The sequence below is a fragment of the Arthrobotrys flagrans genome (assembly GCF_004000055.1).
Source record: "Arthrobotrys flagrans strain CBS H-5679 chromosome Unknown unitig_8, whole genome shotgun sequence".
Lineage (NCBI taxonomy): Eukaryota > Fungi > Ascomycota > Orbiliomycetes > Orbiliales > Orbiliaceae > Arthrobotrys > Arthrobotrys flagrans.
Genome location: NW_027137553.1, coordinates 3,135,605 through 3,158,964, shown reverse-complemented (window position 1 = coordinate 3,158,964; position 23,360 = coordinate 3,135,605). Strand labels below are relative to the sequence as shown.

The window sequence follows — 23,360 nt, the reverse complement described above, 5'->3', positions numbered from 1 at the left end:
CTTCCGATAACCAAAAGCTCTCCCCGTGCACGCACACCAAACACATATGAATAACTATGGCATCTTACCTTTGAGGAGGGTTCTTTATATCTAAAACAATACAATGCACTAATCCTTCCAGTCCCATACCTGGGCCAAAAACTTGTGCATATTGACCTTCTTCTTCTGCATTTCGACAATCCAGGGGTGTTCTAGCATCCTCCATGGACTTGCTCGCCTGGCTGTATCTTTCTCGAGACTTTTGAGTCCAACAGAATTAGAACAACTCTATCCGAAAGCAAAATTAGAAATACATACCAGCATTGAATAAAATATTTGAAGGCATCGCTCCACTTGACTCCTTTGTCGGGTTCGTCCTTAAGTACGGGTATTGGTTGGCGCACAATGTAGGTGAGGAGGTCTATTAGCCCGGCTTGGGGTTGTCGATCACCGCTCCCATCCGCCGGGAATGGAAATCTGTGCTGTGCAACCTCAAGTAGCGTGACCCCAAGAGACCATACATCGGAAGTGATTGTATAGGACATCCCCTGGATACGCTCCGGCTAAACATAAAGCTATATGAGTACTAGTTGCGGAAACAGGGTATAGCTTAGTCATACCGCCATATAATAAGATGTTCCAATAAAAGTATCCGCATCCCCCTTGGAACCCAGAAGCTCACCAGAAACTCCAAAGTCGCATAATTTGACGAGGCCGTTTCTCGACACAAGGATGTTCGAGGGCTTGATATCTGCAATATGAGGTGAGAGTTTAGGAGCTTGCTAGATTATTCCCGGGGTTGTGGTTTATTTACCTCTGTGGATGATTTTTTTGGAGTGCAGGTACGTCAAGCCTTCCAAGACACCCTCGGCGATTTTCCCTAGAACCTTCTCCCCAGTCCTACCCCCGAGACGCTTAATTTCTCTATAGATCGCATCCAACGATCCACCTTCGCAGTATTCCATAGCGATAGAAATGGTGGCAGACGTCTCGTCGAAGAATGCTCCATAATATTGGCAAATGTATTGCGAACTACAGCCTCGGTTGAATTCAAGTTCTCGCAAGATTTGCCGTTTTATCGCTGGGTTGGGATCTGTCGTTATTATCTGGAGTTTAAGATCAGATCGCTGCTTATTGAGAAGAAAGCATAGAGGGTAGTATAATAATCATACCTTGAGAGCAAAAAGTGTTTTTCCTCCTTTGAGCTTGCATTTCGTGACGGCGCCACCAGCACCTTCGCCCAAACTACTCAATTCTTGGATCCTCCCATCTCGACTGGCGAATCTCCACCCTTCATCGTCCAGCTCTTCTACGTCCATCGTTGCTCTCTTCGCATCTTCCTCCTCCTTAGAATACGAGGTGTTCGCTGAAACACCGTCCGGGGAACCGTTAGTGAAACCGTAGAGGCTCCCTCCAGGGGATCTTTCGTGAGTGATGTAACTATTAGCTGTCAACGAAGAAGACCCACTACGGTTTCCAGTAAGATCAGACGAACTGCCGGGGACAGGCTTCAACGGTGGGAGACGAGGCCTGCGGTTAGAGGCCTGCGAGGAAGGAGCGCTCGATGTGCCTTCAGGAGTCGCGATCTGGAGCTTGGGCATCTCTGGCTTGGGAGTCGTGGTCAGCCTTAGTTTCGGAGGGCCCCTAGGTGGGGTGGGTAAAACCTGAGGAACGGGAGAGGCCGATGGAGAGACTGCTGACTGTGGGATTGATAATGAGAGCATAGGAGACCGAGCCCCAGAGTTCGGGCGGCTTGCAAGAGTCGGAGCGGTGACTGGCGGCCGCAGAAGAGGGGCTGAGGTTGCCGACATGGTGGGGGGCCTTGTCGGCGGATGAGCAGGGTATTGCTGTTCTGGGTTACGGTCCGACACTTTGGCTATTGTTCCAATCGCTCGTTACGCAGGTGGCGAGTACCTGCAGTAAAGAGCTGGCTGCTGGCGATGGTATATTGAATGGATGAACCCGGGAGCAAGGGGAACGTATCGTCGGGACCAGATAGATAAAACGGATGAGGATAAACCCCGAATCGACCGGAGTTCCAGCTGAGGGCAACGATTTAGGCGGGAAACAAGAATGTAATGTTGGAGCTCGGTAGCTATACTTTGAGGGCGGGGTCCACCAGGGTTAACGCGTGTATAGGTAGGGTATATACGGACTCAGAGTATGTGATAACTGTCGGTCATTAGCGTCGGTATGAAAGGCCGAGGAAGCAAGATACGATTAAAGGTGATGGTGGATGATGATGATGACGGGAGGAGGAGGAGAGGCAGGAGGGAGAGGAGGAGGCTGTGATTGCGTTGTGATGATGTTGACCCAGCCAGTCTAGCCAGCCAGCCGGCCAGCCAGCCTGGAACCACGACAACCACGACAACCAATGCATTATTGTTCCCTCTTGCAGACGGACATTGCATTCACACTTCCACCTTTTTATCATGTCCACGAGCCTAGTCCCAGCCCGCCCCCGCGAGTCCCAGGAAGTGGTATCTAAGTACCAGTGTAGTGCAATAACATGCAAGCTATCACTGACGAATTCTTCGATTTGGACGGACAGGTATAGTGTATGCTTACGTGAAGATAATCTGGTTAGATGGGTGCTTCAGAAGTATCTATAACACGGAAATTCATGCACATGAAATTGCAATGTCTTTGCAAGTTGGATCCATATCATGCCAGCCAGACATCATCGAGGCCAAGAGGCTGAGCAAGACCAATGTATTAGCCACCTCCAGACCCGGCCGGTGTCTCAACTGATCAGCCAAAGGAATGCAGGGTCTCTCCGGTCTGGATCCCCACCGAGTTAAGCTCCAGCAGGCAACCCAGCTACGAAGGAGCCGAACTCCCAAGGCCTCGAGCCCTGTCTAGAACCTTAAATATGACCATCACTTGAAGTCCTTATACGTCCTGACTTACTTGCCTATTTATACTAAATGGGTTTGTTCCCACCAAAATCTTTCAAACCCCTCGTTTTGAATTTTCGGAGTTCGATCTTTAATTCTCGAGGGCAACTTCTGAAGCCGGATGACTGTGACCTGGTGATGACTGGAAGGTCCCAAGTACGCCGAATCCAGAGTTGGGACACGATACTCTACTCCCGCCAAAATGTTACCTGTCCGCTGACCGAATCTTTCTTCTGGCTTTGATCTCAAGACCCCTCCGGCAATTTCTACATCTTTGCGAAATATAAACGATCGCTTCTGCAATATATATCCATATCTATAGATGCGCACATATTTTTTTTTGGCCAAATAAAATATTCCTTATGAAGGCTCTACCATATACCCCCCCCCTCTTCCCTAGGACCCAACCTCCAACATTGTGAAATATAGACAGTCGATTTCTACACGCAAATTACCCGATTTATTTAGGTCCGGTATTATGATCTATAGACATCTTCCGCAATAGAGCGCCTTTTGTTTTCATTTAAGATATATTCGGTGTATCCTTCTCAGCAATATGAGCGACGCCGGTAGCACACAAGGCCTGCGGACTCGAATCTCCTCTCGCGCGAGGTCTACCATAACCCGTATCCTGAGAGATCCGCCTCCGAAACGGAACGATACACCCTTGAACTTCACCGAAAGCATCCCCAGTGCAACATCCATCGATGGCAATGGTGTGTACTCTGGAGCCGAGGACATCCGGGACCAATCGCGGGGACCACGGGTAGCACAGGATCGCAGCGATAGCCCCGGACCGACATTAAGCATCAAGACATGGCTATCGAAGCTTCGCAATAGCGGCAAAGAACATCAAGCTAAATCCGTAACTGGACCCCACGGTGGTTTCCTTACTACACCTGGACAAGGAAGTAGTGGCCAAGGCAAAGAAAGAGCGCACAGGCTATCGATGGGTAGTCATCGAAAAGTCCTCGGCCACTTGATACCGAGCGGATTTGGTGCGATACTGTACGGTTGTGGAGAAAGTAGACACGATAGTGTTGTCGGTATTGGTAAGAAGGAAATGAACCCCTTTGCAAAGTGTTCTGTCACGATAATAATAAGAGAGATGGTATTGATTCATCAGATATCATGACGGTCTTTCCTATGGAAATTGTTGCACAGATCTTATCCTACCTGGACCACAAATCACTTCTATCTTGCGAACTAGTGTCGCGTTCGTGGTGTTCAGCAGCGCTTTCTTCTCACGTATGGAGGCATACCTTTCAAGCGGAGTACGGTGGATTGAAAGGCAGCAGGTCGTACGGCAGAGATTGGAAGTCAATGTTCGAAGTCAAGACGAACCTCAACAGAAGGTGGCTCAGAGGTCAGGTCAATCCGACTTATCTCAAAGGCCATTCGGACTCGGTATACTGCGTTCAATTCGACCAGTAAGTACATTATCGACCAGTGGTCTCCAGTTGAAGAAGTTTTCGAATTGACGAACTGTGTTTTTCTTCTTCTTCGTTCTTTTTGTGTTTTAGGGTGAAGATAATTACCGGTTCGCGGGATCGCACTGTCCGGGTGTGGGACATTGCCACCGGGCAATGCCTTAGGATTATAGGAGCATCCCATGACCCCAGGCCCAGTTCAAATGCTATTGGGTATCATAAAGGGTCGATTCTATGTTTGCAGTTTGACGATCATATTCTTGTGACCGGGTCGAGCGACCATACGTGCATCGTCTACTCGCTCCCGGATTTCGAACCGTTTTTAACATTACCAGGCCATAGGATGGGCGTCCTCGACGTTTGTTTCGACGAGTCGCACATTGTTTCGTGTTCCAAGGATACATCGATATGTGTTTGGGAGCGATCAACGGGTCTTTTGTTGAACCGACTGCGCGGGCACGAAGGACCGGTCAATGCGGTCCAACTGCGGGGTAATCTCGTTGCGAGTGCCTCAGGAGATGCCAACATTAAACTATGGGATATCGAGAGCGGGAATTGCATGAGAACGCTCAGCGGGCACACACGAGGCCTGGCATGTATTCAACTGTCGGAGGACTGTCGGACGGTTATCTCCGGGGGCAACGATCAATCCATCCGGGTATGGGATGTTGACAGCGGCCATCTTCGGTATGAGATCCGGGATGCGCACAAGTCGCTAGTGCGTAGTTTGTATCTTGATAGCCGGAATGATAGGATAATCAGCGGCAGCTATGATCAGGTACGTATGAGCGAGTTTCCCTTTTGGTGCATCATCATGTTTGTCCGTGTGAAAAGTTAATGCATATTTGTATATGGCATTTGTCTGACAAAGAATGTGTACACTGTAGAGCGTTCGTGTGTGGGATCTTAAAGAGGGAAAATCGCTATTGAATTTTCCACGGTGGCATGGGAGCTGGATTCTGGCGGCCCGGGCAGATGATAGGCGGATTGTTAGCACGAGTCAGGATTCGCAGGTGCTGGTGTTGGATTTTTCAAGCGGGATCCGGGGCCTGGAGAGCATGTTCCCACGTCCATGATATCAGGACTTACCTGCTTGAGCAAGCAGTTTATGGTTCGGTTTCAGTTCGGTTTAGTTTAATTTAGCTTTAGCTTTCAGTTTACTTCATAGGCCGGTAGTACCTAGTATGTCAGCACTTGCCGTTGACTTGCCATGTTGGTAATTTCCCCCGTATCGCATGCGTCTGTCCATTACCAGCCGTGGCACTGACTTCGCACCCAAGCAAGCAAGTAATTACTTGAGTAGGTACATACTACAGAAGTACATACATCCTCTAGCCTCGGATCCCGAGCGTAAAGATATACGTAGGCTGTGTGTCAGGTCAGGATGGAAGCAGTAGACGCCAAGAGACTATCGTCTCGGCACGCATTGGCGCCAAGCAACGTGATACTTGGCACCGAGTGGCAGAATGTGTTGTGGCCGCCAAGCTCGAGGTCGTTGAGGTCTTCGAGGGCATCTTGGAGCCTCAAAAAAGTGGTGATGGCATATAATGAAAGTACTCCGACGATGCCAACGTCGACGCCCGCCATCGGACAACTTTTGGGGGGGAGTTTTGGCCGGTAGAATCGTCAGTTTGGGAGCCAAAAAGCCGGACTTTTGGGGGCTTTGCGGGCGAGTGTGCTGCCTGCCACAGTACTTAAACCGGGGAAATTCCACTTTTGCCCATGTTGGTTTTCCCCTTCCCTTTCTCTTTCTTTCTCTTTTCTTCATCTTCCTCTTCTCCATCCCTATCCTTGTCTCTTGCAAGTATTTTTGAGATATTATCGTATTTTATTGTCTTTGTCCGGTATCAATTTGAAGCGCGGTGAGTGTTCTCTCTCTTTCTCTTTTATATCGAATGCTTCCCAGTCGTTTTTTGTGTCGAATCTCCGCCCGGCCCCCTTTGTCTTTGTGTCGAATCTCAATTCATCGCGAGAAATGCCCGCCCAATCCCCCGATCGTGTCTTAGCTTCCCAGGCTCATTCCCCAGCTTTTTTTTTTGGTTTTCACCGCCATTAGAAGCCTCTGCACTGTCTTCGGTCTTTGCTTCCGTCGTGATATATATCAATCTCTTGAATGATCTTTCTTGTGGTATTTTCTGCTGAGGGTCTTGGAAACCAAGAGTCTTGGCTTGGCTCTCTGTCTCCCCTCTCCATCCTGCGCTTAACTTGCTTACCCACATCATCGGCATCGCCGTTTTATTCCATTTCCCTTCCTCGATTTATTTGGTTTTCATTTTCATTTTCATTTTCACCTCGGCTTCCATCCCACGAACTAACATCAATCATGTTCTCTCCAGGACTATCTACCTCACCTACCTTCATCCTCCAAAATGGATAGCACGGAACCACGTTCCACCTCTTCCCAGGCTGTGCAAACCGAGGCCAGCTCCCCAGTTGCTGCCACCGCTGCTCCCGTTGTAACTGCTACTGCTGTGTCCGCCACCCCTGCCAGCGCCCAGAATCAAGTCTCATCGTCTGCCGCTCAGACCTCAACTGCGACCCAGACTCCGTCTACATCTTCATCGGCTCCTGTGGTTACTCAGTCTGCCATCGCTGGCGCTCCATCTAATGATAATCAGCACGGTAATCTCATCTGCCAGTGGGGTTCATGCCGAGAAATATTCGAGAATCCCGATGAGCTTTACGTAAGAACCTCCCTCCCAAACCACTCTTCGCAAAGATCTAACAAGTTTTTTTTCCCCCTGCAGACTCATCTGTGTGACGTCCATGTGGGCCGAAAGTCAACCAACAACCTTTGCTTGCAGTGCCACTGGGGCACCTGCCGGACCACCACCGTCAAAAGAGATCATATCACTTCCCATATCCGGGTCCACGTCCCTCTAAAACCCCACAAGTGTGAAATCTGCAGCAAGTCATTCAAGAGGCCGCAGGACCTCAAGAAGCATATCAAAACCCACGCCGACGACTCCGTTTTGATCCGAAGCCCTGAGCCAGATCCGACCCGTCGTAACCCAGGCGGTCGGGGTCTTCAGCAGACACCGCACTACGCCGCCGTTCCCCAGCAGTATGTCCAGACATCCGTCGCACAAACGTACGGTCTGAACGGCTACTATCCTCAACCGACAGCTTATGCAGCACCGGCCAGCACCGGGTTCTACGGCGGCGGCGGCCACGCCCATGACCCCCTCCAAGGCCTACCCCGCAAGAGGGCTGCCTTCGACGCCGAGATGTCACAGTTCGTGGACGACGTGAAACGTCAAAAGTATGGTCCCGGTTATACCCCTGAGGTCGCCCATCGTCTTGCGAGCCTTCACAGCTTGGCGAGCAGCGTGGCTATTGAGTCCGCAGCTGCGTCAGCTCATCACCTCGACTACCACCCCGCTCCGCTCGCCACCGTCTCTGCAACCCACGGGCCACACTTCCATTACCAGCTACCCACACCCGGGCCCATGGTACATACCATGCACAAGAAGGCCGACCTGCTCGAAGCCGATAACTTTCTCACCCAGCTGTCGAGCAGCCTTTATGAAAGCCCTGCAGCTGCCGCAGCTTCGGGAATTTCTCAGCCTGGTGTCCACTACACCACCACAGGTGTCCCTCCGTACAATAGAACACCATCTTTGCCCCCGCCAAGCCCGCACACTTCTTCAGGACATCCGACTCCTTCTATTCACCAGAACAGTCCCACCCCAGTTCTCACTCCTCCGACATCATATACCTCCCACTCCCCAGCTTCGACTCATATGTCAAGCATGTCTACCGGTGTAAGCTATCCAAACCTCCCCGCTCATACCACTACCGGAGATACGCTCCCCAGTGTGACAGCCTCCACGCTGGCGGCGTCGTTCGATGCCGACCAGCGACGTCGGTACAGCGTCGGAGTTCTTCAGAAAGCTCCTCCGCCGCAAGATGCGATGGAAATCGATTCCGAGGGGCAAGTTCAACGGGAAGGATCCGAAGGGACGAGCGGCCGCAACAGCGCCAGATCCAGCATTGATGTCTCCATGATCGATCCGAGCTTGGAAGACCATACACCATCGGCGACACCCCAGATCAACAAATCCTCGAAATCGGAAGACATTCTTTCACGGGTTGAGGCTTTCAATGTTATCAAAAAATTGCGCGAAGAAATCCAGGCGGCATTGCAGAAAATGAAAGATGGCTCCGAGGACGTGGAGTTGAGGGACGAACCTGATCGTGAATCTCCTGTTTCATATCCCGAGCTACCAACTCAGGCGTCGTCTGTCGAAACATCCGCATAATCTTTTTATTCTTTTTCGACGCAGTCGTTTCCACGCTTGTTCTTTTTTTATTATTATATTGTTGTCGTCTCTTTACGCGCGCTAGCTTCCAAAGGATTCTTGGTTTCCTTTTTTCATGTTTTTTATTATCAATATCCCATCTGTTAATTCTTCCTCTGCCTCTCTTTCTTTTTTTCTTCCCTGTTTGCGTTTATGGAGTTCAGCTTTTCAGGCCTCTCGACCAAAAGCGAGAATGAATACAAATCAAAAGTAGTAGCGACCAAAGAAGAAGAAGAAGGGGGGGAAGACTGAATTATGTTATAACTCTATCACTGGACTCAGGCCAGATGAGAGCGGGTCAAGTCATTGCGATTGTCGTTTTTCGATCAACTGCTCAGTATACAGTGTACTTAGCTCTCTCCTTTTTCCTGTATGTATACTTCGTTGTGAAATTGCATGGGCGATAGACCCTTCGAGAACAATCATCCCCGTAAGAATCATCAATGATATGGGTAATTGGACGGAGCCTTGTATCATGTTCGTCTGGATGTTACAGAAGTTGAGTGGTTGCAATCAAACGGGTCCAACGAACCGCCAAGTATTTGACCTCCTCTCCCAAGCTCCACCACAAAAACAAAATCTCCCTCCTTCCATATACATGTACCTACCGACATACCTCTTACCGACCTCATCCCCTTCGTAGGTACATACTTAAGCACTTGCTTCAATAATTACTTACCTGTCGCAACCTGCCGCTACGGACGCCACATCCAACAAGATCCTTCCGATTATCTCTATCAGGTGCGCCGGCTGATACAGCTCCCAAGGCCTCAAATCTGTATCCGCCACCGCGAGTACCGTCAACAAAGGCGCCCCACTCCAAGACCCTCCCGACCTCGACGCAATCCTCCCCTTCATACTTCCTCACGACACCGTAAGAACCCAGACACGTCCCCGGCGTGGATTTCTACATATCAATTCCTACATCTCTCAACACACGCCCCCTTCATCCTCGTTCGCAATGGGAGAGTCAAGGTACTGTTTTATCTTCATATCCACGGGGTTCAAAATAATGACTAACCTCCTCCGTCCTCCCCGCAGGCAAGAACTCCTGAACTGGCTAAACGCCTTACTACAACTCAACTTGACAAAAGTTGAGCAATGTGGAACCGGGTATGTTTGATCCTCCGATGCATCTTATGGATCTCATGCATTGACAACATGTCCCACGACAGGGCCGCCTTCTGCCAGATCATGGATTCCATCTACGGTTCGTTTGCTGACGCGCCTAATGCACACAAAAAAAACAAAACTGACGGGTAGACATTAGGCAACATCCCCATGGCAAGGGTTAAGTTCAACGTTAACACAGAATATGCGTATCTCCAGAATTTTAAAATTCTGACGAGTATGTTTCGAATCCCAACCTGTATATCACACCAACCGAGCTACCGGGACAGCTAACGAGACCGGTCGTTATAATACACAGATGCTTTCTCCGCCCAAGGAATCGATCGTCCGGTTCCGGTTCAGAGTCTGGTTAAATGCAAAATGCAGGACAACCTAGAGTTTCTACAATGGATGAAACGATACTGGGATGCCAACTTCCCCGGCACAGAGTACGATGCCGTAGCACGACGGAAGGGCCAGGGTATGGCCACCGCCCCAGCTTCCGCCCCACGTTCCACAGCAGCGCCGAAAGCGCGGGGTACGACCCCCCAGATCACCGGGCAAAGGACCAGAACGCCATTGGGCGGTGCATCCACAACCGCTCTTCAAGCCGAGATTTCGACGTTGAAGGAAAGCGTTGCCGGACTCGAACGCGAGCGCGACTTTTACTTCAGCAAGTTGCGTGACATCGAACTTTTGCTGCAAGAATCCCAAGTAGACCCGGACGAAGATAAGGCCACCATCATAAAGAAAGTCCAGGATATTCTATACTCAACAGAGGTAAGTGCTTTTTTAAGCCGTTCGGAAAACCGAAATGACTATCATATAATCTAACTATTGCCTTGTTAGGATGGTTTTGAAATACCGGAGGAAGAACAAGCCGTCAACGACGATGAAACCTTTTAATTCCACCTTGGGTGAAGATTCTATTCTGTGCCCCAACGCTATAAACCGCCGTAGAATAAAATCACTTGAACCCCAACCCCGTCCCATTCCTTCGATTCTGGAAAAAGAATGTCCCCGAGTCTATTTCCCTCCGATAATGTGCTTTTTCTTACAAGTTATAGCTTGGTCTGCAGCGCACGTTCCAGCCGTGTGGCAGACAGAAGTACCTCTACAGTAGCCTGTTGCCATTCACCAATTAACCCAATAGCACTCTCTCAAGCTCATAGAATTAATTGTATTAAATATTCAATAGTAAGCCCATGGTGATGCGACTCAACCTCTCAAAAATCAAAGCCGCCACTAGAAAAGCGACCTCCGTGGGAATGGCCGCCGCCCCCAAACCCGCCAAAGGGGCTTGCACCCGGAGCCCCTCCAAAGTGGAAACCTCCACCACCCCCTCCTAGAAGTAAGAGCTACAGTTAGATTGATGCGCTTCCAATTTTCCCTAATAACGAACGGATACTTCAAAAAGCTTACCCATAGCAGCGAACAGCACGCTAGGATCGATCCCTCCACCCATGCCACCACCACCAAACATCTCGCTAGGGTCCGGCTCGATATCAAGGCCTCGGTCGTAACGATCCCGTTTGTGCATGTCTGATAGCGTTTCGTATGCCTCACCGATGTCTTTGAATTTAGCATCAGCATTCGGATTATCCGGATTCTTGTCCGGGTGCCATTTGATTGCCATCTGCCGGTAGGCTTTCTTGATCTGCTGCTCGTTTGCGTCTTTCTCGATACCCAGGATTTTGTAGTAGTCCTTTCGTAGCGACTTCTTTAATTCGAGCTCTGCCTGTCGAATCTCCTTCGGAAGCGTGCCATCTTGCGGATTCGAGTCGTAAAGTGCCTTGAGCTCCCGGACAGCCTCTTCCCATTTACCAGCCTGGCCGAGAACTTTTGCCCGTGTCCTCTTTGCTTTCGTGTACGTAGGGTCGAGCTTGAGTGCGGCATTACAATCCGATATGGCATCGTCGTAACATTTGAGCTATAAAAAACGCAGTCTTAGTATCTTAGGCGGCCGATTCATGAGCGGTGAGAGAAGCAATGCATACTTTCGCAAGAGTCATCGCTCGATTTTGGTAAATCTTCGCGTTCGTGCCCTTGTTCTCGGGGTCGACACCAAGGGCTTCGGAGTATAATATTCTTGCATTTTCGAAATCACCCTTCTTGAAAGCTTCGTTACCCATCTCCTTCTTCTTGTCGAGCTCTTTCGCCCGTTTCAAATATACTCTTGCGTCCTTGAAATCAGGATCACATCGCAATGCTTCTTGGAAGTGCTGAGCGGCTTTCGCATTCTCTCCTTGCGCATAAAGAATTCTACCACGCATGACCAATGCATCTGGATCTTTTGAGTTTTGCCTTAACAGGGACATCACAACATTTTGCGCCTCCCCGAGGCTGTTTACATTGCCAATTTTGAGGTTTCCTTCCGCACGCATCAAGCGCCACTTTTTTGGGACCTCGGCACCATTCCCTAACAGCCGTTCGGCACGGTCTAGAGCATGCAGGGTCATCGAACCGCTTCCGCTTAATAGTGACGATTGAGCGCTCTGAATATGCGACAACATTTGCTGAGGAAGGCTCCTATCCGAGGCCGATACTCCCTTAGGTGCCTGGCCGTTCCGAGAAGACGAGTACGTATCCAAAAGCTCGAGTGCTTCCTTCGGTCGGCCCATTGAGGTCAGGATTCTCGACATCCGGAGCAAAGTTTTATCCACACCCGGTTGTAGACGATCTGCCTCCTTGCAGTCATCCAACGCCATTCGGTAGTCGCCATTGGACATAAAAGCAGCTGCTCTGTTGTTGAAGTATGTCGCATTTAACGGGTCTGCTGATATTGCTTTTGTGTATTCCGCTATGGCGGAGGTATAATTCTTCTTTTTGAAGAAATCATTTCCAAGATCCTTACAAGCCTCGGGGTCGAGGGCCCCTACCGCCCCGGCTTGAACATCGCTAGGAGCAACCCCGTTATCAACATCCATCGGTGTGGGATGGTCAACAGGCGATTTGTCCATGGCTCTTCACAAAAAGAGTAGGAGCAACCCGAGGAACGTAATCGAAATAAACCTTCACCGAGCTACCGGCCAAAGGCAGGTCCTAGGAGAGCCGAATAAAATGGCGGGATATTGTGGAAATAGAGACAGGCGATATAACACGGAGATATAAAATCGGCTGCTAGATCTGAAGCTGGCTAGTAGTAGTTACTTCCGGCGTTTGGCGGCTATCTTTGTCAGCCTGTCTCTGCCTCTGTCTTCTTTTTTTTTTTTTCAATCCCGTTGGTAGGAAATGTTCCTCCGTTTCTGGAGGAGAATGCCGGATCCTTTCGTAGGAATGCGGGATGTGGGACTGATTCGAGAGAATATCGATCGTGTGAGTTGATAGCTGCCAGTGAACAAAAAAAAAGGGAAGGAAGGAAGAACTTCACAACCAGTGGAAGAAACCGTACTCTCAGCCGGCGGTATAGATGTTGGGGTCGAAGTCTGTACTTTCTTGTGTCCTTTTGGAGGTCCTGGTTTGAGAGGAAATCCAAGTTGGAAAAATTATGGTTTTCTCCATACAACGGCGCCATTGTGTGGGTTTAGGACAGACGAAGTTCGAGAAGCTTCCACCGATCAAACCTCTAAACAAATTAAGTACCAAAGTAGGTACCAGAGTACTTGTTTTGGCTACTTGCTAAGTACTTACTTGAGCACCTAGATATGTACGTATTTAAGCATACTGAGGTATAACAGGTAGCAGCACAAACAACCAGCCATAATTTGTTTATCCCGTATTATGATTGATTGATTATTCAGCTATTAATATTCCCAGGTGAAATTCATGCGACAAAGGCGAGTAAGCGGTCACTCACTTACTAAGTACTTGATAAGAAGTATATATGTACACTTAGAGGAAATAAATGAAAAAGAAAGAAAACACCTCCAAAACCAATTCCAAAAGGGGAAACCGAACTTGAGACAAATATCAAAAATTAGTACATGTACCTTTTATGATGCGATGCTTTTTTTCTCTCTTCTTTCTCCTGCTTGCGCCGATAAACGATAGTAGAAACATTAGTTACAGCAATCAATGACAACGACAACGACAACAAACAACAAGTAACAACAACACCAAGCTGAAGGTTCGATTGGAACAGAAATGCAGCAGTCGTTAAAAACACGATGTAATTATAATCTACAACCCGAAAATAAATAAAAAGGAAAAAGGAAATGGAAAATGGAGAATAAAAAGAATGAAACGCATGAAACGCCAAGGTAATGCTGAATTCGAGGAACTCGGGGAGAAAAGACGGAAGTTCAATGTCGCATACCCATTCGGGTTCAGATATAATTAGACGCTATCCGAAGATCTAGCGGTTCCAGGGCGAGAGTCTCTTATTCGGCGTTTCGGGGTACCTTTGATCTTGGGAGCTTGATGGACATGGCATTTGTAAGCGTGTCTAAACCACGTCGTGCCCTTCTTCTTATTGCTTACGAGGCTTATCCATTCATGACAAGAATGGCAGAGCCCCTCCCATACATCTGGATTTCCATCTACGCGACGGACATCCTGTGGCTCCATAAACGCCTGGCCGGTCGCGGCACTGATACCATGGGTAAAAGACTTGTCATACCAGAAGGCAGAATTCTTCAAGACGAGCCACCTTCCAGGTTTACAAATGCCGCACCACCCTTCCCTTTTATTCCCGTGATTGCGAACCCATTTTGGGGTATACAGGTCACCTTCGAATCGAAGCTCCTGCTCATGCGGCTTCATATCAGGGTCTTCGGGGTTCATATCTTCCTCTGGTGGATCCAATTGCTCCTCGGATAACGCAGCGTAGAGATCCGGAGGGCTACACATGTCGCCATAGTGATAGTGCGGATCACTGTTTGACTGTAGCATACGTAAATACGCCTGTTGTCCGGTCGGGAAAGGGTGGTCAACCTGCGATTCCAAAAGCGGGCGAGCGGGTAAGAAATGCGGTGGTACACGATTGGTATGAAACATGGCGTGGTTGTATTGTGGATAAAGCATTGCATCGGATTCACAGTGGCCTGGTGAACATTCATTCAAAGTATGCAATATTCCCGCCTCCGACATATTAGGTCCATTTGCTAGCTCGAGAGTCGATGCTATCGAAGTTACAAGGTTTCCATATCCGCCAAAGGGGCTGCTGCCCGGGAGATTCATGCCTGTAGACCATCTCTTGTTCCGGCATTCCATGGAATATGGTGTGAGTCGAGAGTTCTGTCTCGGAGACGGCGAGGCCTTTCCCCTGCTGGGCACCCGAACAAGGTCTGTCATGTTCCGAGGGGATGGGAGAGGGGATGGATTGGTAGTTGAAGCACAGGAATGAGCTGAGGTCCCTGCACGGCCGCCAAACTGATCGTTGAAGGAGAGATTTGAGGCATTGTTGTTTTCTTGCGAGGACAAAAGGTTGTCGTAAGGGATGAGGTCCGCTGAGATAGAGGTCGACGCATCTGAGAGCCTTCTTGACAGGGAAGTAGACAAACTATTGCCATCGCAGTCGGATACCGATTGTGGATAGGAGAATTTTGGGTGAAGATATATGCTTTGAGCATCAAGTTCCTCATTCGCAGGGAAGTCGGCGATCAGGGGTTCCGGGTCCACACCGCGAACAATTATCCCATCTTGCGGCACTGGCCAAAATGCAACTACAGACTATTAATACTACGGTAATAAGATCGAGTGTGTTTGGGGCAGCCTACCATCGTAAGATTGGACCGGTGGTTGGCCTGGAGTAGATGGGTTTGCATCAGTCCTGGCTTGGTAGCAACCAGCCGACCATAGCTGGTTAGGACCGCCAAATGCGGACCCACTCCCGTTGAGGCTGAGAATGGAAGATTTGCTCAACCCTTCGTGGGGGTGTCGTGGGGCCTGGGTTTGCCAATGGGCCTCTTCATTTATTTGTTGGCCTGGCTCGTAATATGATTTGTTTGGGAGACCTCGTAAGGTGGCATTGGCATCAAATGGGCTATTCGAAGAAGTTCTGTCGTATACACTATTAGAGGAAGAGGTGCAATCACTGGAGGGTGTCAGGGTTTAGTAAATCAAGAAAATAGCAATCGGGATGGTTTACCGGAACGAGATACTTACGAGTATGCGGAGTCATCCATCTCAAATGGAGAGTACATGGCTTTGCAAGTCGCTTATAATTTGATGTCCGGGTGAAGCCCCACAGTTTGTTCCTAATGGAATCTCTTCGGTTACACCTAGGTATATACTTAAGTGGATCCTTAAGTAAATATACAAGTGACTACCTAGGATTGATTAAAGATTTTTGATGTTGATTGTGACTGTGAAATTTTGGGAGGTCGTCAAAGAATATGATCGCTTGTTATGTTGGAGGAAGGAAGGAAGAACGTGCAGCTGTGGTCGGATATGTGATCGTATGTGATTGCATGCAATAGTGGACCCAGAGATTCGAAAGTAAAGGAAAGGAAAGTATAGAAAATTAAAAGTAATACGAGGCAGCTAACTTGAAAGAAGGAATGATGTAAAGAAGGAAAGAATAAAAAATCTATTTGTCAGTCAAGAGAAAGAATAAGGACAAAATAAAAAAAGATCGAAAGATGGAAATGTGAATTAATTCCAAGGGAAAACGACAAAACTCATTAACCGCGAACGTTGAAGGGAAGTCAAGACGGCGATGTTATATATATATATATATATATATATAAGTACTCAAGTATATATGACTGGCAATGGCAAAGTTGAATAAGATAATTGTAGGCGAGTCAATGAACTGGAATTTGGCGAGTGGCTTTCTATATATATACTAACCATCGTCGAGATCTCGCAAACCAGCGCCAACGAAACGGCCCCTGTAACAGGCGTCCGTTTGTGAGCATGTACTATGTACACAGTACATGTAAAGGTAAAGGTACCCCGGGAAAAAAAAAGAATAGAATGGAGCACCTAATAAAACATATTCAGACCTACTTACCCTTCCTGGAGGTAGTCCAAAAGAAAAAACATATAACCATTCGAGAGAAAAAGGAAATCTTTGGAGCCCAGCCTAAACCGAGGATGGTGAGAGTATGGAGACCAATTGTCTTCTTCTTCTTTTTTTTTTTTTTTTTTTCACGCTTTGCTTCTTTCCCTCCCCTCTTCCTTGGTCTCTCATTGTTTTGTCGCCTCGTCGTCGTCTGCCTCCAGAAATTTGTCGAGCTTCTTCCCATTCATTCGAGCCTTTCGTTTGAGCTGCAAGGGACAAAAACATCAATTAACAGGTACATACTTACTTACATACGTGCTACGTACATACATAACCCCAGGGCACCCCCTTCTTCCAACTGTGCCAAAGGGAAATAAAAATAAAATAAAATAAAATAAAAATATCACCAGAAACTACTTGCACATACATAGTAGTATGTGCGCGCATGCAAACATCCTTTCTCCCAAGGATGGATTGGGGGGTGAGGTTTGAGGTCTGGTGAGGATGGTAAAAATAGCTTTCGCCAAACTAGCTAGCCGACGACTTTGTTTCATGATGCCCAAACAAGCCAGCAACCAGGCCTCGCGTGGGCGCTATCCTTGTAGTATTCCTGATTGGGGCACACAACTTCCCTGATTGGGCCGCCTGCATGATGTATAACCTGCACCAGTCCTTGCTGATGGAGGTTGAATTTTCAACCAGGACTCTTAGCCTTGTAGCAAAACCAAAAACAAAAAAAAAAAAAAAAAGCATCAATTCTTTTTTAGGAAACTGTCAACCTCAAACACCGTCGGTCTCGCGGACAGGATGGGATGGGATGGGATGGGATGGACGGGTACAGATAAGATCAAAGCATTGTCCAGAACCATTGTCCGATGTCCATGTCCGTGTCCACGTCCGGCCTGGCGAAAACGCCAAGACATGTCAAAAGTTATCCGTCGTCATGCTCATCGATAGTTGCTTCCAATCCCAGCGTAGGCGCTTCCCCAAATAGTTCGCTATCAATATCAATTTCCCCGGGTTTGCCTAAGATAAGATGAACCATAACCAACCAACGTTGGATTGCATGCCCGTTTGAGTATTCTTCCAGAGCCCTCTCGCATTCTTCTAAAATTAAATAAAATTGAATCCGGGAATGTGTCCTCACGCGCTTGGGGGCCGGGAGAGGCCCCAACCCTATGATTTCCAGCGTAAGCGACCTCTAAACGCTCCCCGGATCACACACGCACTCTCTCTCACTTAACATGAGGACGTACCCAAGTAATGTACATACAAGGTACACACGCAACATAAAGGGTCGATGTGTCCTTATTATAGCTGTAACAACAGTTGCGGCGCCTACTGCAGTCCCCTTATGAATTTCCAGTAGAAATACCGGTGCTACCTTTTAAAGGCCGTTGCACCTACTTGAGCACCCTCCCACATGCTCGTCTAGTACCGGTTCCGGGTCGCGCACATCTAACTGACACTCGCTTGTTGATTACTCGTTCGACGCTGCTTGGCTAGTCGGAAAGTAACCAGATATCGATCCCTAGCTCTTATGGATCTGTCAGAGGCCTTCGTAATGGCAGCCTGGAGCGCGCGAGTCATTTGGACAAGCTCTCTCTCCAAGTACCCTATCTTTCCATGATCACTGTAAAATATCCTCTTTCGGTTTTCTGAGGCTACAGGATTGTCAATACCTCCCTTATTTGGCAGCCCAGCTGTGGTATGCAATCAACCGCACCGGACATATAATAGACCCCTCTAATTTACAACTGTTATATCAGTATACACAAACAAACACATCTACACGCACGCATACATAGATGACTTGTGAGTTATAGTTCATCACTTAATCCCCGAATAGAAGCTGCATGGCCGCCTAGCAAGCTAAACCATGTACCTAAGTAATTACATACGGAATGCTGGCGGAATGCCGATCAACTTATCCAACAAAACTCGAGACTCAAACACAACGCTCTCATGCCTTAATTGCTCAATACCATCATTTAAATCCTGAAACAGTCTGGCATGATAAAACCATCAGGTTATAAAGTGATAAATGACCTACTGTTGACTACCGTTATTTTCATTCACTGGATCAACGGCAACCTGGGCTTCGCAGCTGCGACAGTAAGCGTCGATAGATGCTGACTTATCGCCATAGGCCCGATCCTCGAAGATGGTTGAATTCCGAAAAGCATTTCTCGCCTGACGGCACCTTGATCGCTCTTTCCAGACCCAAAGTTCCCATTCGCTCATAAGAACGGATTTCTCGAGGCTATTGATTAAGGACAACGTGACAAGTATGTCATGTCGGTACGTACCAAGCCTTCTCCTTGCTAATTCGAGTTTCCCTGGGAATACAAATTGGTTTTGATAACCAACTTCGATCTCATCTGCGAACGCATGAGCATTGAGGAACTTTTGGAAGCTAGTCAGCAGTGTGTTAGCTCAAGGTAACGGCGATATTATAACCCGGGAAGATAGTTGCCTTGTCTTACCACTGTCCGTTTTTTGCATGAAAACGTGGTGCATTAAATTGGGTGGCAAGTTCTAATTCCTGGAGTGTGATGGAGCGTTTCATGGTACTGGAAGGAACAACTCCGATGCTCTCCACATATGAGAGAGCTGCCCTATTGTGCCATAGTTCCTTCACCGTGCCGACTGATACCACGAGGTTCAAAAGAACAGAGATTCCCAACGCACCCAACAGAATCAAGTTGAGTCTCAGGAACCTAAAAGCCCCGGTAGACGCGATTGAAAGCCCTTGGAGGAGAGTGCCGACGAGTTTGTACGCTAATTCTGTTAAATAACGAACAGCAAAATCATTGTAAGTTGCTTCCGGCATTATCGAGGACGGTGGAACATATGGAATGGTTTTAGGAACTGCGAAATTGGTTGAATCCTGGTTAATAGTGACCTGGCCATACTGGCTGGTGATTCTAAATAATTTGGCTCCAACTCCAAGAATGTTCGCCTCGTTAGAGAGAATAGCAGCTAGATCTTGTGAATCTTCTTGTAGGATTTGCCACGCATGGTTGCTAATGGCATCTATAGCTAAGTCAAACCCAAGGCGTCGATCAGTCCGGATGTTTTCAGATGGACGTACCTTTCCAAATGAGCGGCTCTTTTAGCCACTTGATATTTATCCATAGCGAGATGTTGGAACTTGATTTCGATATCTGGGTGATGACAATGGTAGTTTCCAAGGTAAGGGCCTTCGCCGAGGGGATCATCCAAGCGTATTTTTCATCGAGAACGGTGTAATAGCGGTTTTCTTCTAATGCCTGTATGGTTTGGGAGTCGTTCAAACTATATCCTTTATAAAAATTAGGATGAAAGGACGCAGAGTAGCAACCGATGTGCTAATATGCAAAGGGAGACCAACCATGTTTATTTGTATAGTAGAGCGTTCTTTTGCCACCGTTATCTCCAAATGTCACCCAGGGACTCAGTATAAGCTCTGCGGCCAAAATTAAAAACCAGTCAGTGCGCCAAGCCGAGCAGCTCTACAATTCAAAGAGACTTTACCAGACGACCGCCGCTTTGAGTACAGAAGGTTGAAAACCTTTGATCTGTCACCAAATAGTAAACAAAATAAGGACTTTGCCGAAATAGGAAATGTTTGGCTGAAGGTATTGACGGTATTTGCGGGCGGAACGAATGTAAATGGCAATGTTGCCAGTGTCTGTGTTTGGCTGCCACCGGCTTGAATCCCAACCACCTTCTCCACGATTTGACTGGAGTTTACTGTCAAAATCTACTCAAAACATATGAAGTATTATTGACAATATGGGGCTTACCGCATCGACCGATGTCTATGTGATGTCGGATTTGTCTTTAGGGATATGTCTTCCAAACCTTCGCCCAAACTAATCTCCTCCCAGCTATCACTGGTTGGGCTTTGTTGAGGTTCATTCTCCATCTGAGTAAGGTTATCGATAACTTCATACAAAGATGGCTGTTTTTCCATTGTGGTAAGGTTTACAAGATATCGAAGCCGCCTCTGGAGAACCCAAATGGGCTCCAAAAACGTGGTCACAGCGATATCTTCATCCGAAAGAGGTCCTAGTTCTTCTACTTCTTTTAGATGTAGGCGGAGCAGGTCGCTCGTCTTCCCTGGGATGACTTGAACATCCGTTATAAATTGAAGTCGGATTTGGTTGACGAGAACAAGACCTAGATAATGTGAGTAAAAGTACATTGCTGTAGATGTGACAAATGCTCTCCCCGGGAATTCCTGGGCGTCATTTGGCTTCCACGTGGCGCGGAAGACCAGTAGAACGACTTCATTCCGTGGAACATCAGAAAATAAGATCCTGAACTGGGCGTCATGCTGGCGGAGCTCATCTGGATAGTTTGTTGGATAATAGTTAATTTTAGTGGGGGGGTTGGTTTGTGGTATTGCTGAAACCTGTGAGTCCAGGTCTAGCGAAACGGCTTTACGATGGCCATGAACGACCCCGCTGGTATCAATAGAGGGTGGCATAGGAGGAGCTGGATTGGCTTTTTCTCTGGCTTGGTCTGGCTGCTTGCTAGTCGCCTCGTCGTATCTGCTAGAGAGACCCCAGTTCTGCCTCCGTCAGATTAAAGATCTACTGGGTATAGGGGAACCCAACAAAGAAGACCCAGCAAGACTTACTGATGTGCCCCAGGAATTTGCCATAAGCCCGCCAGGCAGAGTTGCCGCGCGATCAAAGGTCGTAGAAGCCGCGAGAGCTTGGTTAGACAAGCTGGTCGACATCGGCAGGTTTACAAGGGTTTTAGGTGCCAGCGATAATGACGTGCGTCCGTCGGAAATATTAGACCCTTTAGATGCTACTCCAGGGGTCGGAGTAATCGTATAGCTCGAATTAGCTTGTGGCAGAGTACTAAGAGGAAAAACTCCGTGGCTTGCAGATATAAGGGCTTGTATACCACTGCCAGGCATTGACTTCCGGTCACCGCTGACTGTCTGGCTAGGATTTAAGTTTGTGTTCTTGCGGGACGGTATTTCAAGTATCTGCCCCAACCTTGAAGTTTGGGAGGTTGATGTAACGTCATCGATAGCCACAGGAGCTCGTTTACCCATATCGGCACTGGCACGGGAAACTTGCTCGGGACTCGAAATACTAAGGCTACTAGATTTCTCCGATTCATTCAGCCGTAGCGTTTGAGTTGATGCGAATTCAGCACTCGGGAGGGAAATAGCAAAGGCGGATGTAGTTCCTGAGGAGGTGAGGACCGCTGCCCGTTTGGCAGCTTCAAAGACATTTAACCAGGTGCTCAGCTCCTGTTGTGTTTCTGCTTGCAGCAAAATGCTGTTACTAAAGTTGAGAGAGGTTACGTATCAGTACTTTATGTTGCTTGTGAAATTATGGGAGAGGGAGTGGTACTCTTTGGTTTTAATCTCAAAGCAAAATCTACGATCTTCTTGGAAAGCCGGTTTGACATTACACAGGAGCAATCCAATCTATATATGAACCAACAGAATGTTAATCGCTGACAGTGGCCAATACACGGACCGGTTGTGAGACGGACCTTTTCAGTCTCTTCAACCCCACTGCCTTTTGCACCTTGCCCTTGGAGCACGAGAGATCCGAATATCCCATCTTTAACGAAGCACCAGCGTCGAACCCATATACTTCGGGCACCCTGTTTGCCCGTCGCAGATCTAATAAAAAGCCAACCTTGTTTCTCGATGGTTTCGTTGTCTTTCAATATGGGAGCAGCAGACTCTTTCCCTCTGGTTGTTAAAAATGGTACCGTACTACTCGAATAGTCATCTAGTTCCCTAGAAGGTTTCGTTACGTGCCTTGCCTGCTCTTCCATGTCTTTTCGAGCTAGTGCGAGCTCTTGTTTGAAAATTTTTGCCGAGGTTTCCATGGAATCACTCCAGCATCTGATCCTATCCATGGTTGATTCGTACCGATCCACGCCTAAGGAAAATCCTTTTCTATGCCGTAATTGCTCTCTCCATAGGTCTGTCGTTATCCGTGTGATAATCCTATCAAGCCCAGCGCGTAATTCGGGGGCCTTGACACAGAAGTCGAACGAGGCACGGATATATGTTTTGCGGCTTTCGTGGAGCTGAAAGGCATCTTCTCGAAGTGCAGAGGCTTCTTTGCCTTTCGACTGCCCCGCGTATCTTTGAAGAAGCACATCATATCGTTGCTGAGAAGCCTCGAAAACGCGCTTGCACTCCTTGAACTGCCGGACGTCATTTCTTAGAAATTCGGATAGTGGCTCTATCATCTGGGGCTGCATTCTTTTCGAGTAAGAAATTGCAATACTCCAAAAATCCCTCCCTGCTTCGGCCAAGAGTTCGATCGCGAGAAGTGAATAATCATGATCAAGGATTGATTCGGAGATCAGCGATGGCATCGACTGGGAAAACGTTGCTGCGAGGGCTTCTTCCAGGCCTACAACAAAAGCATAGAGTTAGACTAGTGAGTTTTTTTTGGAAGCCAAATCTTCCAACCGAGTCGGGTTGGCAGTTTCCCTCTCAGGGCATACCTCCTATTTCCTGGACAACTTTCAGCATGCTACGAATATATCCTTCCAGCCATTTCTCCACGGTGTCAACCTGTTCGCAAAAATGTATGACATTTGCGCGGAAGGTCGGAGAATCAAGAGCCGATTCTTTGAGGTTTACTGGGCTATCAACGATAGAAAAGATAGGAGTAGCGGTTAGAAAAGAGGTAGCTTTGCGGTCGATTGAAACAGGGCCGGTGTGACATACATTAATGAAAGCGGTATCGCCATATCGTCATCAGGTTATGCCTCTGATTAC

At 48.0% G+C, this 23,360-nt stretch overlaps 7 protein-coding genes across 7 annotated transcripts; 3 read left to right on the top strand and 4 right to left on the bottom strand.

The window, feature by feature from the left end:
* Positions 1 to 108: 108 nt before the first annotated feature.
* Positions 109 to 1,790, bottom strand: DFL_007389 (uncharacterized protein; the record flags this gene model as incomplete). The annotated part of the gene is made up of 5 exons (XM_067636964.1): positions 109 to 238; positions 298 to 542; positions 600 to 730; positions 794 to 1,085; positions 1,152 to 1,790. 5 exons carry the CDS (start codon positions 1,788 to 1,790, stop codon positions 109 to 111), a joined length of 1,437 nt encoding a protein of 478 aa, XP_067488528.1.
* Positions 1,791 to 3,432: 1,642 nt separating this feature from the next.
* On the top strand, positions 3,433 to 5,444 carry DFL_007388 (uncharacterized protein; the record flags this gene model as incomplete). Its single annotated transcript, XM_067636963.1, has 4 exons — positions 3,433 to 3,928; positions 4,003 to 4,306; positions 4,400 to 5,084; positions 5,301 to 5,444. 4 exons carry the CDS (start codon positions 3,433 to 3,435, stop codon positions 5,442 to 5,444), a joined length of 1,629 nt encoding a protein of 542 aa, XP_067488527.1.
* A 1,231-nt stretch (positions 5,445 to 6,675) lies between these two features.
* DFL_007387 (uncharacterized protein) lies at positions 6,676 to 8,568 on the top strand (the record flags this gene model as incomplete). The annotated part of the gene is made up of 2 exons (XM_067636962.1): positions 6,676 to 6,990; positions 7,054 to 8,568. The coding sequence occupies 2 exons, from the start codon at positions 6,676 to 6,678 to the stop codon at positions 8,566 to 8,568; spliced, it is 1,830 nt and encodes a 609-aa protein (XP_067488526.1).
* A 1,000-nt stretch (positions 8,569 to 9,568) lies between these two features.
* DFL_007386 (uncharacterized protein) lies at positions 9,569 to 10,623 on the top strand (the record flags this gene model as incomplete). The annotated part of the gene is made up of 6 exons (XM_067636961.1): positions 9,569 to 9,582; positions 9,649 to 9,720; positions 9,783 to 9,817; positions 9,878 to 9,955; positions 10,037 to 10,497; positions 10,567 to 10,623. 6 exons carry the CDS (start codon positions 9,569 to 9,571, stop codon positions 10,621 to 10,623), a joined length of 717 nt encoding a protein of 238 aa, XP_067488525.1.
* A 320-nt stretch (positions 10,624 to 10,943) lies between these two features.
* Positions 10,944 to 12,677, bottom strand: DFL_007385 (uncharacterized protein; the record flags this gene model as incomplete). Its single annotated transcript, XM_067636960.1, has 3 exons — positions 10,944 to 11,062; positions 11,140 to 11,647; positions 11,715 to 12,677. 3 exons carry the CDS (start codon positions 12,675 to 12,677, stop codon positions 10,944 to 10,946), a joined length of 1,590 nt encoding a protein of 529 aa, XP_067488524.1.
* Positions 12,678 to 13,992: 1,315 nt separating this feature from the next.
* Positions 13,993 to 15,800, bottom strand: DFL_007384 (uncharacterized protein; the record flags this gene model as incomplete). Its single annotated transcript, XM_067636959.1, has 3 exons — positions 13,993 to 15,320; positions 15,375 to 15,691; positions 15,763 to 15,800. 3 exons carry the CDS (start codon positions 15,798 to 15,800, stop codon positions 13,993 to 13,995), a joined length of 1,683 nt encoding a protein of 560 aa, XP_067488523.1.
* A 2,696-nt stretch (positions 15,801 to 18,496) lies between these two features.
* On the bottom strand, positions 18,497 to 23,332 carry DFL_007383 (uncharacterized protein; the record flags this gene model as incomplete). Its single annotated transcript, XM_067636958.1, has 13 exons — positions 18,497 to 18,611; positions 18,657 to 19,019; positions 19,090 to 19,639; positions 19,698 to 19,907; positions 19,977 to 20,051; positions 20,120 to 20,328; positions 20,392 to 21,161; positions 21,231 to 21,406; positions 21,506 to 21,894; positions 21,964 to 22,040; positions 22,109 to 22,989; positions 23,084 to 23,226; positions 23,310 to 23,332. 13 exons carry the CDS (start codon positions 23,330 to 23,332, stop codon positions 18,497 to 18,499), a joined length of 3,981 nt encoding a protein of 1,326 aa, XP_067488522.1.
* Between the last annotated feature and the right edge of the window lie 28 nt (positions 23,333 to 23,360).